The sequence below is a fragment of the Fomitiporia mediterranea genome (genome assembly GCF_000271605.1).
Source record: "Fomitiporia mediterranea MF3/22 unplaced genomic scaffold FOMMEscaffold_6, whole genome shotgun sequence".
Taxonomy (NCBI): domain Eukaryota; kingdom Fungi; phylum Basidiomycota; class Agaricomycetes; order Hymenochaetales; family Hymenochaetaceae; genus Fomitiporia; species Fomitiporia mediterranea.
In genome coordinates, this window is record NW_006760391.1 from 4,015,958 (window position 1) to 4,033,508 (window position 17,551).

Below are 17,551 nucleotides of genomic sequence, written 5' to 3' on the forward strand. Positions count from 1 at the left end.
CAAACTATTTCTTGAGTTTTACAGTGATATACACATTTACTGTACTTGTCATTGTCTTGGTTGTCTTTCTTGATGCTCTAAATATGTGCTTATTTTCTTGTCATAGTGTATATGTCTTCAAATAAATTGAAAAGTAATATCGAATTTTGGGTTCCTAATTAAGTAATGTTTTCGCACGGTTACCATAATGCATATTGCTCATATTGCATAGGTCTGAGGCCTCTCCCGACGTTATGCAATAAGATATTTTCAACTGTAAATCGTTTCAGATACCAAATTATAAAACCGAGCGGATAACGTCAAAAATCGGACATAGCTAGGCGATTCCCGATAGTTCAGGTTAAATATAAATAGTCAGAGTGAAGTTCTACCTCCCGCAATTTGAAAATCGCCTTGTCTTCATTGGCAAACGACTCTCTTTAAACAGTACTTCAATAAGCGCTCTGGCTGTCCTCTTTGAAACCAAGAGCACAGATTGGCAATTCCTCATGCGTATGAATATTGTGCACATAGCACGAGGCTTTCTAAACTCGATATACCAGTGTTGCAGGAATGCAAGCAGTAGCAGAAGAGAGAAGCAAGCGCCAGAGCCAACCGGCGAGCTGCTGAGCCGAAGTCTACAAACAGAGATAGCAATTTCAGAGATTGATTCCAGATGGTGTTTGTATAGCACTTGTTTGCAGGAAGTGTACATCGCAGTTCCGTTACATAGACGACGATCTCGACTCTCGAGTCCGTTGCCTGTGTCGGTGTCCTCGAACGAAGAATTGCTACGATCATCATTTTCCGGCGGAGTTCAACCAGTCATTGATGCGCGATGCCGAATATTCCAGAAATGGTATGCTCATCTTTGCATTTCTCTCAACGTTTCTTTTTATCAACAACTACCATCACTTTCGTCCGTTGATTCTAGTCGGGAGGAAGATGGACAGGAACTGGGAATTCTCGAGTGCTAGGATACTTGCTCAATGGCCTTGGCTGGCTTGGTAACACTATCACGATGAGAAAAGGCTAGGTGGTCAGTCAGAGCATTTACTTGTTATGAGCCTCACAAGAAAGGCTCGGTTGCTGGATGGGATAAAGTGCTGACATGAAACCCACTAATGCTCAATGCATGCCATCATTATTAGTTGTATTCAGGAGAATTAGGAGATACCGGGTATGTCATCAGGAAATCTCCAAAAAGCAAATCGCTGATCTGTTCCAGAATATCTGAGCCTCGTAGTAGTTCTAGAGTATGTCCATTAACAGAACCGCCTTCATCCGATAATCTGTGCGAGTAGGCCTGCTATCTGGTGATGGATGAGCGAAACCTGTTACTGTGCATTTTTATTTCTAATTCCTTACAACATCCATTCGCTCTGGTAGTAATCGTGTCTATCAACATTGGTTCCGCTAGTTACTCACAGCCTCGTTGTAGCAGCCATTGAATGCGAATCATTTCCCTTTGCGATTCACCGTGATCATTGATGATCGGGGGATGCGGTCCTATCCAGTCTTCTACTTCTCTTTATTGACCGCAATACTTCGCCCCTCTCAGTTCAACTCAAACAATGCCGATTCTGTACATGATTTTCTCGTCATCTGGAAATTTCCTTCCCGATGACGTTTTCGTGGACTCGGCCAAGTCGAAAGAGTGTTAAGACATGTTCATCATAATTAAGGAGATTGTCACTCACTGAAAGGTGAGATTGTACTCGTGTCAGTTTGTTCTCACGGTTACAAGTAGATAATTCGCACGGCTAAAGAATTATTCATTATAATTACAAGATTCACCAACTCCACCTGCTCCCTTATCTCTAAGCCGCTTTTATCTAGTAAATATTCATAACAAACTGGTTTTATTTGTCAAATATTACCCCTTAGAATTTCACATAATGTATTCCTAATTTTCTATGCCTCAGCAGCCTCAGCAGCCTCACCGAGGAGAAATTAATATTACAATTCCTTCATTATGACACAGCACGTGATGCAATAACTTCCCGTTCTCCTCCGAAGATAGGCCCTAGAATGGATGGGGTTTTCCGTGGATCCATACCGCGGTAAGGAAACTCTCACGGTAACCGTACCGCGGTAAGGATTCCCACGGTTACCGTGGTTTACTGCGTGTCCACCGATGCTGAGGGAAAAAAATACTCTAACCGAAGACACTCATTTGAACTCGTTACTTGCTACATCTTACTCTAATACATACTCTAAGCCCAAAAAAAATGTCTCAAAGCTATTCTTCTCTATCTCCTACTAGTATCTATGCTCAGTTTCATTATAATTGTACCAGAGTTCTGGTTTCTACCCCTGGTGCTTCTTCTCCCACACCATCCATACCATCAGCACATCAAGCTGAATTTCATAAATGTCTGGCAGAAGCACCAGCCCCAGCAGCTATTCTATTAGCTCCAAAAAGGAAGAGGAAGACTGTCAGTTCAGTGTATGACATGACAGATGAGGAGGTTTGGGATATGAATGATGAGGAAATACTTGGTATACTTTCTTCCTTTCTTCCTTTCTATCTTTTTTTTGCTCTGTATTGTAGTTCTTTTATTAGTAATGCAGATTATATTATTCTAAATGTATATGTGTTAATATTGGTCAAATAATAATAACTTCTTGTATATTCAGCTCCCTACTATGTTAAATGGACTTCTCTAGCATATCAGCACTATAACATTTCTGTCAGACATGTTGAGCATAATAGAATGAGGAAAATCTTCTTCATCTTCAATTGTATGTATGACAGTCCAAACTACTAAGAAATCAAGTGTGTACAAATGAGTACAAAGAACAGTACATTACTACTCCTTAATTCTGCTATTGTCTGTACTAATTCAAGAGGTCATACAACAAATGCTACCCAACCACCTATTATTTATTCTGAAGCTACTCATTGTACTCTTATTACTCTTTACTGTGTAAAAAGCAACCAGCCCTTCAATTTTGTGAAGGATTACTATTATACACTTAAAGTTGTAATACTCTAACCTAGTGTATCTCTACTGAGCCCTGACACTGTTTCAAGCAACATTAAAGTCATTTATACTGGCTTGTCAATTCAAGTAAGGAACTACTTCAAGGTAAGTACAAATATACTTTTTTCCTTCTACATCTAATTAAATACATTTAGAATTGTGTAAGAAATGTGCATCTTGTAATTAATGGTTAGACTGTACTAATGAGTGCTTCTTATCTTAGAGTTGTGGTTATCTGGTCTGATTCTGGGAAGGTGCATCAAACAATCCTTGAATTTATTCAGTAAGTATTATTTGATTGAAAGGCAAGTGTAACAGCAAATGCCTACCAAAGTCATTACCTAGCTTTAGTATGTATTATAGTTTGGCAGAGGCAATAATGATGGATGTAGTGCTATAGTATCAGTATTAGTATCCACACATAAAGAAACAGGAGCATGATTGCTCTTTAAGCTAACTGTCATAGTATCAGTATTAGTATCTATATGTGAAGAAACAGGAGTGTAATTGCTCTTCAAGCCAGCTACTATAGTCATGTTGTTATTACTGTCCTTGACTATCATCTCTCAGATTATTAAGGCAGTCTAAATAGCTCTACACTATAAGGTCCTAACAAATATTTCTTTTAGCCTGACTCAGGGCTATACAGGTCAATATCTGGCCTAGGAACTGATACAGTACCTTTAGTAATACAAACTTACTAAGCATGTATGTGTCATTCCTATGAATGTTCTGTACATTACTGATTACTATGTTATAAGTACATGTACTCTGTATAGACAATGCAGGTAACTGTAATACAATAGTGACTGAGCTAGAAAAGCTTGTACTAACATTTCATAGTATGAAATTGTGTGTACATTGTTTTGCTCACATTGTCAATCTTGTTACAAAGGTAAGTATAGTATTTTACAAGTTATACTACACTGTCTATTTACTACTTATGTCTAGACAGTCCTTTTGTTGTTTTTCTGTCTAGCAAAGCTGTGTAAAGTTGTCAAGATTAGGGTCTATCAGCTCTATAGTAATCCTAATCCTTCTCTGACTGAGGTTGTGATTGAACCTGGAGAGCAGCTTACACCTGAGGAAGAGGAGCTTGTTACTTCTCTTACTAAGGATAATACTAGTACATATGATGATAGGCAATCAGTTCATGATACATATGTTACTACTTCTATTTAAAACAAAGCCATTACTAACATGTAAGGAAGGGGTGTACAGGTTGAGCAGAATAAGTTACAGAGTACAGAAATGGTTTTATATAAGGTATTCATACTCTTTCTTTCAAATATATTATACTAAAATAATAATTAGATTGCTAGTCTTACAAAACAGGTGAATGATTCACCACATTTGAAGGAATGGTTTGATAAGTTGGTTGATACTGAAGTTAATAATCCTAACTCTAAAATTGATGGTAATAAGTAAATGCTGGATTGCTAAGTTGCTACTCAGTAGAATTCTGATTTTGCTTGTATTGAATCATACCTCCTCTTATACCCTATTGTTGAACAGTTAATTGGTGTCCAGCATTTGAAACTTCAAAATTTCATTCTTAATTCTTCTCAACAAACTCTTGTACAAGATTTACTTCATGTTCTTTCAGTAAGTCCTTACAGTACTTATCTAACTCTTCTAACCTATTTCATATACAGATTCTTGAGGAACCTACTCAACTTTTTTCAAAAGCAGAGGTTCCTCTCATTTCTGATGTAATTCCTATGTTGCTTGACATTTGTCAGACACTTGAATGTGCTAGTAAGGATGAGAATTTGCCTAACATTCTTTGTATTGCTGCTAGAGCTGGAATACTTGTTTGTGACAAGTACTTCACTCTCACTAGAGAGTGTGAAGTATATTTTATTACTGTTGGTATGTTATTTACATTCTTAAAATTGTAACAGGATTCTAATAGTGTTTGTTATACAGTAATGTTGCCAGACAAGAAGTTGGAATAGTTTACTAAGAGGAACTTTCCTGAAACTGTGGTTCAAGAGATCTAGAGTCTTGTAATCCAATGCTGGGAGCAGTCCTACAAGTAATACAATCCAAATTGTACATCTTCATCTAGACAAACATGCCCTTTACAGCCAGTAAGTACTTCATTTGTATTATATAATATATGTCTAATATATTTTTAGTCTTGTTCACACTATCTCACTCAGTGTGATACTATTGATGAAGGTCCATATGATGCAATACAAGCTTATTTGTCTGAACCTCAAGTCTCTACATTAACTATTCAGTCTTCAGGTAGAGTTATACAATACTAGTATTCTATAGAGGCATATCAGCCTAGTATAGCTTGGATGGGAATAGACTTTTGCTCTGCTCCTGGTAAGCTTTACTTTCTGTTATATTTTCCTTATATATTTAAGAGTCTTATCTATTTCTTTGTTATAGCTACCTCAGTTGATGCAGAAAGAGCATTCTCTGTTGGAAGGTGTCAACTTAATTTTATACAACATTCCACTTCTTCAAACACTTTCAAAGCTAAAATGGCTGTTGGTTTTTGGGATGGAACTCCTTTATTTCCTACTATTGATCATGCAATTGAAATAATTAGACAAAAGATGTCTTAATCCACCATTCCTTACTTTTTTCATGCTGATTTGGAGGACTTTCATTGTAGAAATTTAAAATATATACCCTAATAATGTCTTTATTTATTACTAAATAAAACAATTATATTGTATATACTTATATTTAATCTGAAACAATAAGATTATCAACTGAGAATTAAGTAGAAAAAAGAATAGTTATATTCTACAGTGGTACTCGAAGATTGGCACGGTACGGTGGTTTACCGCGGTAACCGTGAGAAAATTTACCGCGGTAAGAAAAAACCACGGTATGGATCGCGGTACGCGCGGATGGTTACCATGCCAGGGCCTATCCGAAGAAACATTTGTCACTTCATCCTTCCTTCTGAGTCGTTACACCTGTGACGCTGTTGGATATGTTCGAGAAGGTATGCTATTGAGTGTTTGGCGTGGCGAAGAAATAACTGAAGAAGCACAACTCTTGTAATGACAGCTCACAGGTTGGTGGGGCACCCTGCCTCCAGAGACGAAACCAGTCAATCTGAATCCCCAAGGTCTCAAGCCGTGCGTTTGATTAGTCCGGGCTTTTTAAACGAGCCTAATCACAAACATTATCCCTTCAGGTGCTGTGCGTGTCCAGACACGAAACGAGCGCGAGACGAATGCTACATGCAGACTGACCCGGATGTCGCAAACGAGAAATGCAAGGCACTCGTAGCTGCTCACGTCAAGTGCATGCGTTCATACGGGTTCGAGATTTAGACTGTCGGGCACACGCGTCACTTTCTTTGTCCCCTGAAAAGGGTAATGTCGTTTGGTTAGATAGCATGGGATTGTTTCTATGGGACGTGTCGTCAGAGGTATATTACAAAAGGAGAATCCTTAGTTCGTTTTCTATCTGTGCACTATATCCTTATTTTCATGTTTGCTAATCATTCGTTTCCTACTTTGCTCCCCAATAAACAACCCCCCATAAGAGACTCTATCATCTAAACCACAAAATTGTTGCAGAAACAGTATGACGCAAGCTGGCTACCTAAACACATGGGAGACTTACCACGCCTCATGCGAATTTACTCTCTACTCATGAGTCATAAGTCACATAGCTGGAAAGACATAAAATGACTGTGCTTCTACCCCATTTCAGCCCTTAACCCGTGCGTGAACCACTCCATGTTATTCATCATAATATTGGTAGTATTGACAAATATGATTGCATTATTCAAGATTTCCTTTCCAGTCGGCATGGCCTGTTCACTTGTTCCTGCCGGTATCTTGCTTGATTAGGTAATTCGTTTCGGTTCTTCAAAGCCCCTACATCATGCATCAGCAGGTTTTCCTCGATTGCAGCACACTTGTGCTTCTTCCTTTGAAAGTCTATTAGTTGTACAAAGCCATTAAACAAATGAGAGTTTACACAACAACGCTTGCAGTATCCAGTTCCCAAGCAATTCAAAGCATCTTCAAGACAAGATAATTAATTCAGTTTGATTAATGGCCTGTCGTGAGCACGTCTGATGTATGTTTCCTTTTGTAACAAGCTTGATGCCCGAATTCGTGAGAGGCAATGTATATACTGTATATAAAGGGGAACGCTGCATCTTGCACTCTTTGGATTCATCAAACCAACATGATGTTCAACATCAAGGAATGTACCTCTGTCAGTTTCCTGTTGTTCAGTGTCATCCAGAAGGCTGTTGCTCTCAAGTGTCACAACACATGCAATCGCGACTATGCTGCCCTCGACACACTTGTGAATCCTCAGAGCCGCCACGTCCGTCGTTTCTCTTGTTACGTGCTGGTCTGATATGAATTTTTTCTAATTAGATGGACTATAATTAAATGTCATCTGTCTAGGAAGCTTCTATACGTGATGCTATTTGCAAATTCCTAGGTTCCAAGTGCTCAGGTGGATTGGGTGGATCGGGTCTTACTTCTGGTCCCTTGTAAGCTTTATATCACCAAAGTAAGAATCACCAAGGCTATTGAGATTTGACTAGCATACACTACTAGCTCTCCAATGGCTGGTGTACACAATGTATGTTCTTCTACTTTGCTGCATGTTTGTCTGATTCAAGTCATAGTTGGTGAATTAATGCATTCCATTCGAGCAGGAAGTCACCATGGATTATGAGGATGTCTGCAGTCCCTCATCCCATTCAAAGGACGGAGAGACGAAAGGCTCGATTGGTTGAATAATTACAAGTGGTCCAAGCAGTACATGTGAATTGTCGTGAGTTTTATGTCCACTGGAAGTAGGAATTCTGAAGGTCTGACTGGCATACTATAGCAGTTCTCTACTATCTGATATTCTCTCGAATGGACCATCCTTCGGAAACTGTGATCAGGTCGGAAGTGGTGAAATGCTGCAAAAAGTACAATTTTGTTGCATGCTTTGAGTGAGACTGGGTATGGGAATCATTTAGCAAGGCGGTTGATATGATGTCAGAAATCACAGACGAACAGGGCTTATTAAACTCAATCATAACTTTTACGTACTGTTACACATAATACACTGACTACATGATTGGTTTCTCTTTGAGAATTTCATCGGTTCCTAGTCTGGAGTATTCCACGCATCATCCCATCCAAGCGCACTTCTATCCCACTTCCCCTCTTCCTGACCGTGCGTGAGCCATCCCATGTTATTCATCACAATACCTGCGGCACGGACAAAGATAGTACCATCCAGCTTTCCGGCACCCCTCAAGATTTCCTTTCCGGTGTCGTCAAAAGCTCCAATTGCGCCTCCAGGAGGCGTCTCACCATAGTGCTGTGCAGCATAATACAACGAGCGGATTGTCTTAACAGTATGCGAATCTGGTGCGTGAATGACTTCGTCGATGATAGCCGGCCACGGATTCACATCTGCAGGATTGCCTTTCGAGTTGGGAGGGCGTGGTGTATCAGGGTATGTCATGATGAGTGTTGGGTCAATTCGTGGACGGCCACGAAGAAGCGTAAGGAATAGCAGCACTGATACGTAGATGCGGAGAAGGCGCGTTGCGTTTATCGGGGTCTTAACTGCATGGATCAACGTTGGTAGAAAGTGCGAGGATGTAAGCAAATGCATGAGGAAGAAGTCGAGACGAGGCTTTCGTTCATGCTTTCCTGTTGATGCCAAGAGAAGTGTTGCAGCCCAGATCAACTCTTTCACGCGCGAGTCGAGGTCGGAGACATTTGGGTTCTCTTCGATCGGAATCTGTGAGGAGAGTCTACAGATTTCTTCAGGTCGGCCGTTCGACGTTGCGTCCTTCATTCGTGCGCTGATGAATGCTTCGGGTTGATATGGCATGACCGGCACTAATATTTCCGAGTCGTACATCTGCTTAATTATGGATAGAACCGTTGCATTCTTCGCAGATGAGCCGGGAGTATCATCATACAAGGCCGGCGGAATAGGTTTAGTTACTGCAACTTCAGCCAGTCCTGGAGCTTAAGATTAGTCATCAGCGGCAAGGGTGTATAACTATGGCAAACCTGAGGCAGCTATGACAGGCATGTTAAATTCGACTCCGTACTGCTATGCATGTTAGTCATGTGAAACTCGAGATACATTAAAACTTACGCCAATTTGTATTAGCGGATGTGCACTGTAGCCCTGGTGAGTCACTATGCAGAGAAATTTGGATCATGCGTACGCTCCACCAACAATTCTCAGTAGCATGCAATTCTCGTTTCCATTTGCTTTTGGAGAGAAAATATATTCCTCCAGGCATTCGGGTACTCCCTTCTGAACTTCTGTCTTGAAGAATTCAAGGTAAGCGATGTAGTACCTATTCAATCTTTAGGCCGGAAATTTAACTAGAGTTTAACGGACCGGACATACTCTTCGCGCCCAAGATGCTCGGTCCAATTCTCTTTCGTGATGGTAAGATCCAATTGGGCAACAGTTTCGTTCTTCCGGTCGACAAGATTGATTGGGCTTTGTACCTCGGCTTCTAGATTGTACATATCTTGCATCACTTTTGCTGGAGCCCCAAGGTCGTATAACGCGAGAAGGCTCATTGACATTATCACTGTTTCAAGCCACAGAACGCATTCTGGATAAAGTAACACTTACTGGTGTGGTAAGTGGTTATGGAAGCCGGGTTTTCCGTAGAAGCAATGATGCTTCTTGAGATCTTCCTCCAGCAACTTTTGTACTAACGCCTTCGTTTCATGGTTTGAACCAGGCAAGTGGAGAAGTCCTTGAGATATCTCAATGTTCGACATTGTGGTCGCCGTGTTTGCTGACGAAGCGCTAAGATGTGCGTGAGACAAAAGTGGAGGCGTTCAATCTCCGCGCGACATATTCAGACTCCGCGTTTAGGAGTAATCGTTGGTGGTCAGCTTAGCTACCGTGTTTCATCCGATAATTAAATCCAATGACGCTCACACATGACACAGACGCGTCTATTTCGTGCACCTATCTGCTAGGCAGGCTAAGGCAGCTGATATGTGGGAGCGGACCGATGGTTATCCTTCGTCTCATGTCGTTGATATAAATGTACTTCTCACTGCCGGGTGAAATACTTCGTTGCGATGATTTTTCACTTACTGTTACTCATATTTTCTCTCCATGGCTTGATCCTTGCTCGATTCTTGCCTGAGCGTGCGACAAAAGCGTGCACGCTCAGCCCGGACACATCTGGTGGTGATGACTCTCCGGCAATTATGGCGGCTTTCGATCGATGCTCTCAGGACAGTACCATTGTATTCGAGAACGGCACGTACCACATCGAAAGAATTATGATCACAACTGGGTTGAAAAATGTCAAGGTCGACATGCGTGGTTATCTTCTCGTGAGGTTATGTTCGGAAACTCTGGAATTCGCGTGTTCATGATGGTTCTTCAGTGGAGTACTGATCTCGATTATTGGCGAGAAAATGGTATTCCGCTTGGGTACCTAAATATGACGACGGCATGGAGGTTTGGTGGGTCCGATATACTATGGGAAGGACACAACATTGGGACATTTGACGGAAACGGGCAACTTTGGTATGTCTAATTTATCTTGAATATAAACATTATAGTGCATATCTGAACGAGGTCCCAGGTATGATCTGACAAAAGGAGTTTCGAATCTTCCAGGACGGCCTATCAGCCTTGTTATTACAAATACTTCTGACTCTGTTTTTGATGGAATACGATTTGTTCAGTCTCAATTTTGGACAATGGCAATCACGTATTCCATGGGCCTTCTACTCCAGAATATTTATATCAACAGTACATCGATGAATCACGCAAGAATCTCTTTGTTTATTGCTTGTATTCGCTATTAATAAATGCTTCCCAGAATCCTGCCCGAAACACTGACGGCGTTGACACTTTCTACTCTGATGATTTGGTATTCCGTAATTGGACTGTCAACAACGACGATGACTTCATAGCCCCGAAGGCCAATTCATCGAATATTTTGATTCAAGACTCACGTTTCTACCATGGAGTTGGTGTTGCGATTGGGTCAATCGGGCAATATCCTGGAGTGTATGAATTTATTGAGAACGTATTTGCAGAACGCATCACTTGTATCGAGTGTCAATATGCTGCTTACGTTAAGACATGGACTGGTGTCCAGCAGGGTTATCCTCCTAACGGTACGGGTTGCACTGTTTCACGATCCATCGATTATTTAACAAACCTCTACCCGCAGGCGGAGGCGGAGGTATTGGTTATGCTAGGAATATAAGTGAGTGCTGCTTGGAACTGCTAATATCCGTCAGCTTATAATGAAATTGGGTTAGCGTTCAGAGATTTTCAAGTACAGAACTTAACACGTGCAGCAGCATACATTACACAATGCACATCTTTCGATGGAGCCACAGACGGATGTGACACGTCGCTCTTCCAGTTATCAGACATGGCCTGGGAGAATATTCGAGGGACTATAGACACGAATGTCCTTGCAGAGTTGCAGTGCAGTGGATCTGCTCCGTGTCCCGGAATTAGTTTGCTTGGATTCGACATGCTTCAGGCGAATGGATCGGAGAGAGAGATCCAGTGTAGCAATATCGTTAATCCAGTAGGGTTTCAGTGTACGAACGGATAAGATACAGGAGCTGAAGTAGTTAGAGTAGTAACTGGTCCATGAATATGTTGTTGTCACAATACATGTATTCTCAATTTCGACTGAAACAAGCAGTACTTAGACTTGGCAGCAAAACTATAAAAAGACTATTACTGCAAGCAATCCTTGTTGAAGCCAACAGCTATACGAGTGGGTCTAAAACAATACCATTCTTGTCACAAGCCTCCCACATTGTAAAGCTAAACTAACCGACCAACGCTTCAAATAAAGGTACTCTGTGCAGCAAATGCTCCTCCGGGACTAGCAATGCATTGCTTATTATCACATTTGTAGTTGTATTGTAAAAATTGTCCTTTTGATTAAAGTCAATGAAAGGATTGTGTATGTTAGGAGCAGATTTATCCTACTTATTGCCAGCAGTAATTTTGGAAACATTAATAGCAAGGTAAAGAGTGAATGATATCTTTGAGTCTGTAAAGTAGAATGTGTAGGAGGCATTGACTACTGTCGTTCTAAATTATGGAATGTTAATCTTTTAGATTCCTTCACACGTGCCATTCCTTTGTCATGTGATACGCGATACGGATGCTTTCAAATTCAAGTTTCCCTCTTCGGAGCCGTCTTGAACATACCATGATGCATCTGTCATTGGAACCTTCTCGTTTCTCTTCTGCTAGTTGTTTCGAGTCCGTCTACAACCGAAATACATTTTCTTCTCTCTTTTGCTTCGTCCGATCATCGCAGCCATGGCACTTGCACATGACGTTTGAACGAACAAATTCTGTGATGTTCTTGGTGGCACCTGACATATCTGAGCGGACCGCAACGAACGTGTTAGCTTCTTGGAAAGATATAAATTTTATCCTTTCCTGCTAATTTTCAACGAGAATCCAAAGATGCTCGGTCTGTTGCTGGCCCTCTCATCGCTCCTTGTCTTAGTCCTTGGACGATTCAATCCTGAGCTTGCGAACAAAGTTTGCAGACTCAGCCCGGACGCATCTGGTGGTGATGACTCTCCGGCAATTGTAACGGCCTTCGAGCGATGCTCTGAGGACAGTACCATCATATTTGAGAGCGGCACTTATCATATTGAAAGTGTCATGAACACGACTGGGTTGAAAAATGTCAAGATTGACAATCGCGGCTATCTTCTAGTACGTTCAAGTTGAAGGGTTTCCCTGGTAGTCTATTAATTATGGTCATGCAGTGGGGTACTGATCTCGATTATTGGAGAAACAACAGCCTTCCACTAGGGTACCAAAATCAGACAACGGCGTGGAGGCTCGGTGGAACTGATATCTTATGGGTGGGGCACAATATTGGAACATTTGACGGAAACGGGCAACTATGGTACGTCGATGAATCCTGGCTAGCAATCACCTCGATAGTTGAGACAGCATTCTAGGTACGACCTTGCGGCGGGAGCCTCGAACTTAGCGGGACGGCCTATTAGTCTTGTCATTACGAATACATCTGACTCCGTCTTCGATGGCATGCGATTTGTTCAATCCCAGTTTTGGTCCATGGCAATCACGTATTCCGAGAATCTCTTGCTCCAGAATATTTACGTCAATAGTACTTCGAACAACTCGGTAAGTACTTTTCCCCCGCTTTAAATCCGTGAACTCTGAGTTTGATCATCTCTATTATTTCTATTAGAACCCTGTACAGAATACTGATGGCGTTGATACGTTTTATTCCAACAATTTGGTGTTCCGAAATTGGACTGTCGATAACGGAGATGACGCCATTTCTCCGAAGGCCAACTCCTCGAATATATTAGTGCAGGATTCACACTTCTACCATAGCGGTGGCATTGCGATAGGCTCTATTGGGCAATACTTGGAAGTATACGAATTCATCGAGAACGTACTTGCGGAGCGCATCATTTGCACAGAGTGCTCACAACCTGGGTATGTCAAGACGTGGACTGGTATTCAGAAAGGATTCCCACCTAACGGTATAAAGCGTCGCCGTCATTATCAAATTGCGCACTAGCTGATTGAAATGTCTATAGGTGGAGGAGGTGGAATCGGATATGCTAGAAATATCAGTGAGTGGCGCTTCAGGCTTCTGAATTATGTAGCTGAATATTAAAGCCTATTTTCAGCATTCAGGGACTTTGAGGTGGGAAACTTGACTCGTTCCGCGGCGTACATTACGCAATGCACGTCATACAACGGACAAACCGGTGGATGCGATACTTCGCAGTTCCAGATTTCTGACATTACCTGGGAGAATATCCGTGGGACTGTGGACACGGATATCCTTGCGGAATTACAGTGCAGCGCCGCCGCTCCATGTCCCGAGATTAGCCTACTCGGGTTTGATGCGGTCCAGACAAATGGATCTGGGAGGGAGATTGAATGTAGCAATGTGGTTGATCCTATAGGGTTCCAGTGTACGAACTGAATGGTAGCATTAGTTGGATATGAATTCGTTGATTGATAATGGAGGAATAAATGCTCTACTTTTTGCTGTACACTCAAATACCTCAAGTGAAACGCAAATTTTTTTGGAATCTGCATTCAACTTCTGCAGTGGAACTGCGACTACAAGTCTCACCATGGTTTCGAAGCTTTGTATAACACACGCCTCTGCAGAGACTTCCAGCAATCGTGCTTGTGCCGGCTACAAAGCTCTTCGCTACTCCACATAGGAAAGTGAGACCTTGTTTACATTGTGCCCTTCTCCATATTTCATTGACACCACATCGTACTATGTTGTGATGCTCCAAGCGTGGAAGGAAAATGCCACAAACAAAGCATAATGCAACTCTACTTGCTAAGGTTATTCGACGTGTCTTATTCAAATACATTATACTGCGCATCCTGGTCATATTAGGATGATACAGCCCTTTATAATCTCACATGTTTTGTTGATGGGGACCTTCAAGTGCTATTTAGACCATCAATATTGGCATCTAAGTTCTTCATCCGAGTTCCATTCCGACTAGAATGAGGGCTGCAGCAGTCTCGATTGATACTGATCCCGAGATATGGTGAACGGTGCAGGCAGACGAGCCTAATATAAGGTTTATCACAATACTAAAATCAAATAATATAGTTGTCAAATCCAGCGCTAGCTCGAATAGCATTGAGCAGTGTGTTATTCTTATCACCACCAGCCTCCCACATTGCAAATCCTCGCAAGCCCACGTTCTTAATAAACTCGCCCTTCGCAGCGAATGCTCTAGGTCCATCGTAGCTGATCATCACACTCGCAGTCGTGTTGTAAACGTAATCGGTCTGACTACAATCGTCGAAGCGATAGGGGGTGTTAGGAGCGGGTGTGCCATTTGGAAGAAGCATCCCCGAGTCTACTAGATTCCAAAAGTCCTGCTCGCCGCCTTGTTGTTCGAAAACGCCGCAAATGTCAATACTTGGCTGGTCATCCCATGCATCGCCGACAGGAAATTCGGATGCGTTAAATGCTGGGTAAGGAGCGAGTTCCGTCTTGGAGTTGGTGCCGTTGAACGCAGAGGATGCGTTGACGGCAAATGAGTGGCCATAGGAAGCAACTCCGAGTACGATTTGATTCGGTGGCATGCCCGCGGCAGTCCATGCCGCAACTGCTGAGACAGCGCTGCCTTGCTGGTGTTCCGCACTCGCGCAGGTGTCGTTAAGCGGTGCATTCGGGCCGACGCTGGTACTCCAACTACCCCAGACATCATAGTTCATGATTTCGATATAATCTATGACTTTGGCGAAGCCAGTAACGTTGGTGGAGGGCTGTCCCGTTTCGTCAGCGAATGGTGTGAGACCGACTGCAGCAGATATCGTGATAGAGGAGCCAGTCGGCGTTCTACGAAGTTCTTGTAGGAGTGACAGAAAATTGGCAGTATCGTTTGGTGAGATTGTGTTGCATCCGATGCCCTGATGTCCAGGAGATTCCCAGCTATGTACGCAAGGACATAAAACAGAATTCTTAAAACAGAATGTGAAGTCTGACGTACTCAAAGTCGATACCATCAAGATGATACAAGGACACGAGTTCATTTATGGCATTGACAAATTTCGTGCGGTTCTTCTCATTGCCAACGTTAGTTGAGAAGTATTGCGATCCGGTCCAGCCACCTAGCGACAGAAATGCCTTTACGCCCTGTATAGATAATCGACATCAGTTTTATGGAAAGATAACGTCGGAGCGGATAAACCTCGAATAAAGATATCGTTGATTTATAGCTCTTACGTTTTCGTGCGCCTTGGCGACAAATTGAGGAAGGAGTCGAGCACCGGGTTCAGGGAGGGTGATATTTGAAGGATCTTGTGTGGTTTCTCTGTCGACATGTAAATTTGAGCATCAGTAAGCATGTAACTACAAAAGAAGAGAAAGAAATATATCACCTGAAAGCATACGTTAAATGTGTGTACTTGTTCCAAGGCACATCATCAAGCGTGAAATCCTGAGCGTGCCACCCAGTGTACCAAGCAGACGAGACCATGTTAGCAGTTCCAATGTCTAAGTCTACGCCTATGTCATTGTTTCCATCCAATCGCTGTGACGAACGCGAATCAAGTTTGGCGAATACTACTTGAGCGGAAATGAAGAGGATACAGGAGGGGATGAAGGTATGCATGCCAGCGCTCGAGGGGTAGAAGAAGCATTATGGCCAGCAAGGACGCCGCTTCATATAGCTTTTATTTTTAGTTCGGGAGCATAGGGCTGACAGGTAGACAAGTGCATCTGCTTGTGATTCTCATCATTGCAAGGTTGGACTTCAGTCGCTTCTTCGTGCTCATGTGTTCATATTAAGTTTATGACTTAACCTTAGCGCTGGTGACTGCACCGCGGTTGGTGACGAAAGCCGTTCCCACGAATACACTCTTACACTTGACAAATCCTGCTTAACAAACACTTAGTTCTTCGAAACAGAGACAGAATCAGATAACAGCACGGAGGATCTCAAGATAGTTTTTATAACTTAAAGGATTGGCTATAAGTGAAGTGGGAAAATAGGGAGCAACGCAGGACCTGCTCGATATGAAAACAAGAGTACAATCTTTCTGTGTTAAGTTGAAACAAAAAATAAAACATAAGACAGTGTGTGATATTCTAAAAAATGAGAATCAGTAATTACTTCAGGATTATATTGATATTATATGCTTGGTGGCAGATATTGTATCAACAAACTAGCACTCAACAACAAGTTCAACTTTCTTGCAGGACTGTGGGCATCCTGCATCTCTGTGCCCCAATCCGACTGAACAAATTGCAAACACCTTCACCAGCTGATCAAATGCTCATACAATCCGGAATCGCGCCGGACAGAGCATATATTTAGAATGCTGTCCGACTGAAGTTGTAGAAATGTGCAACTCACTGCCACAGAAAGCACGAATGTTTCACAGACCCTCAGAATTCTCCCTAAAAGGCTATCACACATATTGGGGGTCGGCATTTGCAAAGGTCGACGCGGACATTCCCACGGCCTGCCGCGTGATGGCCGGAACACATTCTTGTGTCAAGAGTTTGAATGCTTTCTTATTAATGTCTCTTCTCTTTCCACAACAGATTTAAAAATCATTAAAAATCATTTTAAAGTTATTACTATGTAAATCTTGAGATTTGTGTGAGGAATTTTCTTATATTTCAATATTGAACAAGATATGGCTGATTTACTACTATCTTACTGAAAGAAATGCTTGTATCTTAATAAATAAAAAATTTAAAAGAAATTCCTCACATGAAAATGTAGAGTATGATGGTATCAACATGAAAGAGAAAAAAGAATTAAAAAATATGAGATGTGGAATTTCTAGTTAATTTAAGAAGAATTTTTTGTCCCTGTTTGAACCTGTATACACTCAGTCAAATTTATTCAGATGCGTCAGTTGGTCTACAAATGCTACCATGAGAAACCAACTTGTTAACTTAAGTTATCAATTAATAGAGTGAAGACAATTTAACTCATATTAAAATTGGTATATTTGGAGTATACACTACTATATTATAAACTGCCAACTTATTTTGGTACTGTGATTTGAATTGAATGTTGCAGAAAATTCATTACTTTATTAAGAGTCTTGAC

The 17,551-nt window shown here is 41.7% G+C and overlaps 8 protein-coding genes across 8 annotated transcripts; 6 read left to right on the forward strand and 2 right to left on the reverse strand.

Annotated features, from left to right (window-relative positions):
• Positions 1–488: 488 nt before the first annotated feature.
• FOMMEDRAFT_156868 (uncharacterized protein) lies at positions 489–956 on the forward strand (the record flags this gene model as incomplete). Its single annotated transcript, XM_007267105.1, has 1 exon — positions 489–956. One exon carries the CDS (start codon positions 489–491, stop codon positions 954–956), a length of 468 nt encoding a protein of 155 aa, XP_007267167.1.
• A 3,468-nt stretch (positions 957–4,424) lies between these two features.
• FOMMEDRAFT_84465 (uncharacterized protein) lies at positions 4,425–4,867 on the forward strand (the record flags this gene model as incomplete). The annotated part of the gene is made up of 2 exons (XM_007267106.1): positions 4,425–4,571; positions 4,622–4,867. Coding segments are annotated over 2 exons (393 nt in total), but the record flags the coding sequence as incomplete, so codon positions are not given.
• Positions 4,868–5,275: 408 nt separating this feature from the next.
• Positions 5,276–5,548, forward strand: FOMMEDRAFT_84681 (uncharacterized protein; the record flags this gene model as incomplete). Its single annotated transcript, XM_007267107.1, has 2 exons — positions 5,276–5,303; positions 5,370–5,548. The coding sequence occupies 2 exons, from the start codon at positions 5,276–5,278 to the stop codon at positions 5,546–5,548; spliced, it is 207 nt and encodes a 68-aa protein (XP_007267169.1).
• Positions 5,549–5,835: 287 nt separating this feature from the next.
• FOMMEDRAFT_20535 (uncharacterized protein) lies at positions 5,836–6,479 on the forward strand. The gene is made up of 3 exons (XM_007267108.1): positions 5,836–5,937; positions 6,003–6,073; positions 6,133–6,479. The coding sequence occupies exons 1-3, from the start codon at positions 5,926–5,928 to the stop codon at positions 6,269–6,271; spliced, it is 222 nt and encodes a 73-aa protein (XP_007267170.1). The 5' UTR covers positions 5,836–5,925; the 3' UTR covers positions 6,272–6,479.
• Positions 6,480–7,986: 1,507 nt separating this feature from the next.
• On the reverse strand, positions 7,987–9,724 carry FOMMEDRAFT_108695 (uncharacterized protein; the record flags this gene model as incomplete). Its single annotated transcript, XM_007267109.1, has 6 exons — positions 7,987–8,938; positions 8,990–9,029; positions 9,078–9,102; positions 9,151–9,285; positions 9,339–9,512; positions 9,573–9,724. The coding sequence occupies 6 exons, from the start codon at positions 9,722–9,724 to the stop codon at positions 8,067–8,069; spliced, it is 1,398 nt and encodes a 465-aa protein (XP_007267171.1). The 3' UTR covers positions 7,987–8,066.
• Positions 9,725–10,033: 309 nt separating this feature from the next.
• FOMMEDRAFT_187148 (uncharacterized protein) lies at positions 10,034–11,541 on the forward strand (the record flags this gene model as incomplete). The annotated part of the gene is made up of 6 exons (XM_007267110.1): positions 10,034–10,294; positions 10,348–10,490; positions 10,549–10,736; positions 10,790–11,089; positions 11,146–11,181; positions 11,237–11,541. 6 exons carry the CDS (start codon positions 10,034–10,036, stop codon positions 11,539–11,541), a joined length of 1,233 nt encoding a protein of 410 aa, XP_007267172.1.
• An 875-nt stretch (positions 11,542–12,416) lies between these two features.
• FOMMEDRAFT_168392 (pectin lyase-like protein) lies at positions 12,417–13,932 on the forward strand (the record flags this gene model as incomplete). The annotated part of the gene is made up of 6 exons (XM_007267111.1): positions 12,417–12,674; positions 12,728–12,870; positions 12,926–13,112; positions 13,180–13,480; positions 13,538–13,573; positions 13,631–13,932. The coding sequence occupies 6 exons, from the start codon at positions 12,417–12,419 to the stop codon at positions 13,930–13,932; spliced, it is 1,227 nt and encodes a 408-aa protein (XP_007267173.1).
• A 641-nt stretch (positions 13,933–14,573) lies between these two features.
• Positions 14,574–15,964, reverse strand: FOMMEDRAFT_85509 (glycoside hydrolase; the record flags this gene model as incomplete). Its single annotated transcript, XM_007267112.1, has 4 exons — positions 14,574–15,417; positions 15,476–15,621; positions 15,712–15,799; positions 15,867–15,964. 4 exons carry the CDS (start codon positions 15,962–15,964, stop codon positions 14,574–14,576), a joined length of 1,176 nt encoding a protein of 391 aa, XP_007267174.1.
• Positions 15,965–17,551: the final 1,587 nt, after the last annotated feature.

Excerpts from the sequence above, each read along its gene's own strand:
- FOMMEDRAFT_20535 (XM_007267108.1), top strand. Across the intron at positions 6,074-6,132 it reads AATCCCCAAGGTCTCAAGCC|GTGCTGTGCGTGTCCAGACA; the intron begins GTGCGTTTGATT and ends TTATCCCTTCAG.